Below are 1,042 nucleotides of genomic sequence, written 5' to 3'. Positions count from 1 at the left end.
GACCTTCACCCCTCTCTCATCCCTCTCCACGCTTGACCGCCCCCCCCCCCACCTTAGCTCTTCCCCCTCCTCTCCTCCTTGGCCCGCACCCTCCTCCTGCTCTCCTCTTACCGGTGTCAAGAGTGCGTGGATGCTCTCAGGCGCCTGCCGCCCTGTCAGTTCTACACAGGATGGGTAGGGAAGGCGGGAGGAAGGGAGGGAGGGACGGCAATATGGCGAGGGCGGACGGAGGAAAAGAGAAGGAGACGGCCTCAGAACTCGATGCAAATCTCATCCTTCCTTTCCTCCGTCCTCGTTCTCTCCTCCCGTACATTGTACCAGGTGCAGCACATGCTCGGCAAGGCTTTCTTTGAGATGGCCGACTACCCGCGTGCACAGAAGGCGCTGGAGGACATGCAGCAGGTAGGGCGGGGGGAAGGGGGAGCAGGGAGGGAGGAAGGCGGGAGAAGGAGGCTGGGACAGGGTAGAGGGCATAAGACGTGAGAGAGGCAATGGCCATCTATTTATCTATATTCTGGCCCAACTCGGCGTCTCGAGTAATCTGAATACCCCTTATCTATATTCTGACCCAGCACGGCGTCTCGAGTAGTCTGAATACCCCTTATCTATATTCTGGCACAACTCGGCGTCTCGAGTAGTCTGAATACCCCTTTTCTATATTCTGACCCGACTCGGCGTCTCGAGTAATCTGGATATCCCTTATCTCTCCCCTTTTCTTTCCCTGCGCCTGATGCCCTATCCGCTTGTGGTTACCCTCCCCTTTCGTTCCCTCCCTCCTTTCTCTCCCTCTCTTTCGCTTCCCTCAGGTTCAGCCCTACCGCCTCGCTGGACTCGATCTTCTTTCTACAGCCCTTTGGCACCTTAAGGCTGAAGTCGACCTCTGCTTCCTCGCCCAGAAGGTAGGTCTCCCTCCTCCCTCCCTCCCTCCCTCACTCACTCACTCACTCACTTCTTTCCCTCCTTCCTCGTCGCCTCTTTGCAACTCAGGTCCTGGAGCAAAATCGACGTGCGCCGGAAGCCTGGTGCGTTGTCGGCAACTGCA

General features: G+C 57.6%; 1 protein-coding gene across 1 annotated transcript; it reads left to right on the top strand.

Moving 5' to 3' along the window:
• Nucleotides 1-130: 130 nt before the first annotated feature.
• Nucleotides 131-1,020, top strand: NGA_0195100 (anaphase promoting complex subunit 3; the record flags this gene model as incomplete). Its single annotated transcript, XM_005854416.1, has 4 exons — nt 131-154; nt 328-402; nt 807-899; nt 988-1,020. Coding segments are annotated over 4 exons (225 nt in total), but the record flags the coding sequence as incomplete, so codon positions are not given.
• Between the last annotated feature and the right edge of the window lie 22 nt (nt 1,021-1,042).

Source organism: Nannochloropsis gaditana (assembly GCF_000240725.1).
Source record: "Nannochloropsis gaditana CCMP526 unplaced genomic scaffold scaffold515, whole genome shotgun sequence".
In the NCBI taxonomy this organism is placed as follows: domain Eukaryota; class Eustigmatophyceae; order Eustigmatales; family Monodopsidaceae; genus Microchloropsis; species Microchloropsis gaditana.
The sequence above is the reverse complement of the archived record's forward strand: the minus strand, read 5'-3'. Positions and strand labels throughout refer to the sequence as shown.